Genomic DNA, 1,121 nt, shown 5'->3' with positions numbered 1-1,121 from the left:
GGGGGGTTATTGGGAGTTCAGCAGTTTTATGACGTGGGGCATGAAGCTGTTGTGGAACCTGGGTGTTCTGCATTTGAACCTCATGCAGAGGGCAGCAGGGAAGACAGTCCATGGTTGGGGTGGGAGGGGTCCTTAGTGACTGACTAAGGACGAGCAGTGTCATGGATGAAAAGAAGTACTGTGTGATCCGCACCCCCAGGAATTTGATGCTGTTGACCTTCTCCACTGCGGCGTGGGAAGAGGGGGTTGAAACTTGGCTGATTTTTCCTGAAATCAACGACAATCTCTCGTTTTGTTGACATTCAGGATTAGATTGTTTGTATCAGACCAGTCCAGCAGGTCTTTCACCTCCTCTCTGTACAGTAAGCCAGTTCGTTATTGTCCCTGATGAGACCCAACACTGTTGTGTCTTCCGGATGCTTAATGATGTGGTTTGTACTGAACCTGGCGCGGCAGTCATGGGTCATCAGAGTGAAGAGCAGTGGGCTCAGTACGCAGCCCTGGGGGCAGCCAGTGCTGAAGGAGATGATGCTGGAGGAGTTTTTATTCCAACCCTCACAGAATGGGGTCTGTCTGGGAGGAAATCCAGCAGCCACTTACACAGGAGGGTGTTGGGTAAAAATATAAATAAAGAAGTATAAGGATTCTGGATATGTACGATATTTACATGGTTAAAGGAACATTATGATACACTATTCACATAATTAAGGAGTTGTAATAGTGAACAGTATTAATAATAATAATAATAATAATGATAATAATAATGGTAGCAGCAGAGTATTGCACACATTTCAAGCCAGTGTTATTGCAAAACAGATATAATTGTCCAGTTTCAACCTCACTAAGTGTCTGTGTGCCAGACACTTAGAGGGTGGAGTTATAAAGTTTGATGACCACAGGCAGCAAGAAGTGAAGGTGGGATGAAGGTGGGATGAAAGATGTTCTCAGCTACAGAGTTACAAAATGCAGCAGGGGAGGATGGCAGCTATAAATTGGCTGTATTACAGAGAGCTTTAGTGAGATAGTGGACAGAGCTACTCCACTCCCTCTCGCTCTTTCTCTCTCTCTCTCTTTGATGATGGAGATCGTGGAAGAAGTTGAACTCTGCTTCCCACAACTCC

The 1,121-nt window shown here is 45.3% G+C and overlaps 1 protein-coding gene across 1 annotated transcript in view; it reads left to right on the top strand.

The window, feature by feature from the left end:
* The first annotated feature begins 458 nt into the window (after positions 1-458).
* Positions 459-1,121, top strand: part of LOC116689858 (trace amine-associated receptor 13c-like) — a 2,091-nt gene continuing 1,428 nt past the window's right edge. Inside the window, exon 1 of the mRNA XM_032516513.1 lies at positions 459-615. Within this exon, the coding sequence (XP_032372404.1) occupies positions 459-615 (157 nt within the window). The remainder of the gene's footprint in view (positions 616-1,121) is intronic.

The sequence above is a fragment of the Etheostoma spectabile genome, chromosome 5 (genome assembly GCF_008692095.1).
Source record: "Etheostoma spectabile isolate EspeVRDwgs_2016 chromosome 5, UIUC_Espe_1.0, whole genome shotgun sequence".
Lineage (NCBI taxonomy): Eukaryota > Metazoa > Chordata > Actinopteri > Perciformes > Percidae > Etheostoma > Etheostoma spectabile.
Note: the sequence above shows the minus strand (reverse complement) of the source record. Positions and strands in the feature narration are given on the sequence as shown.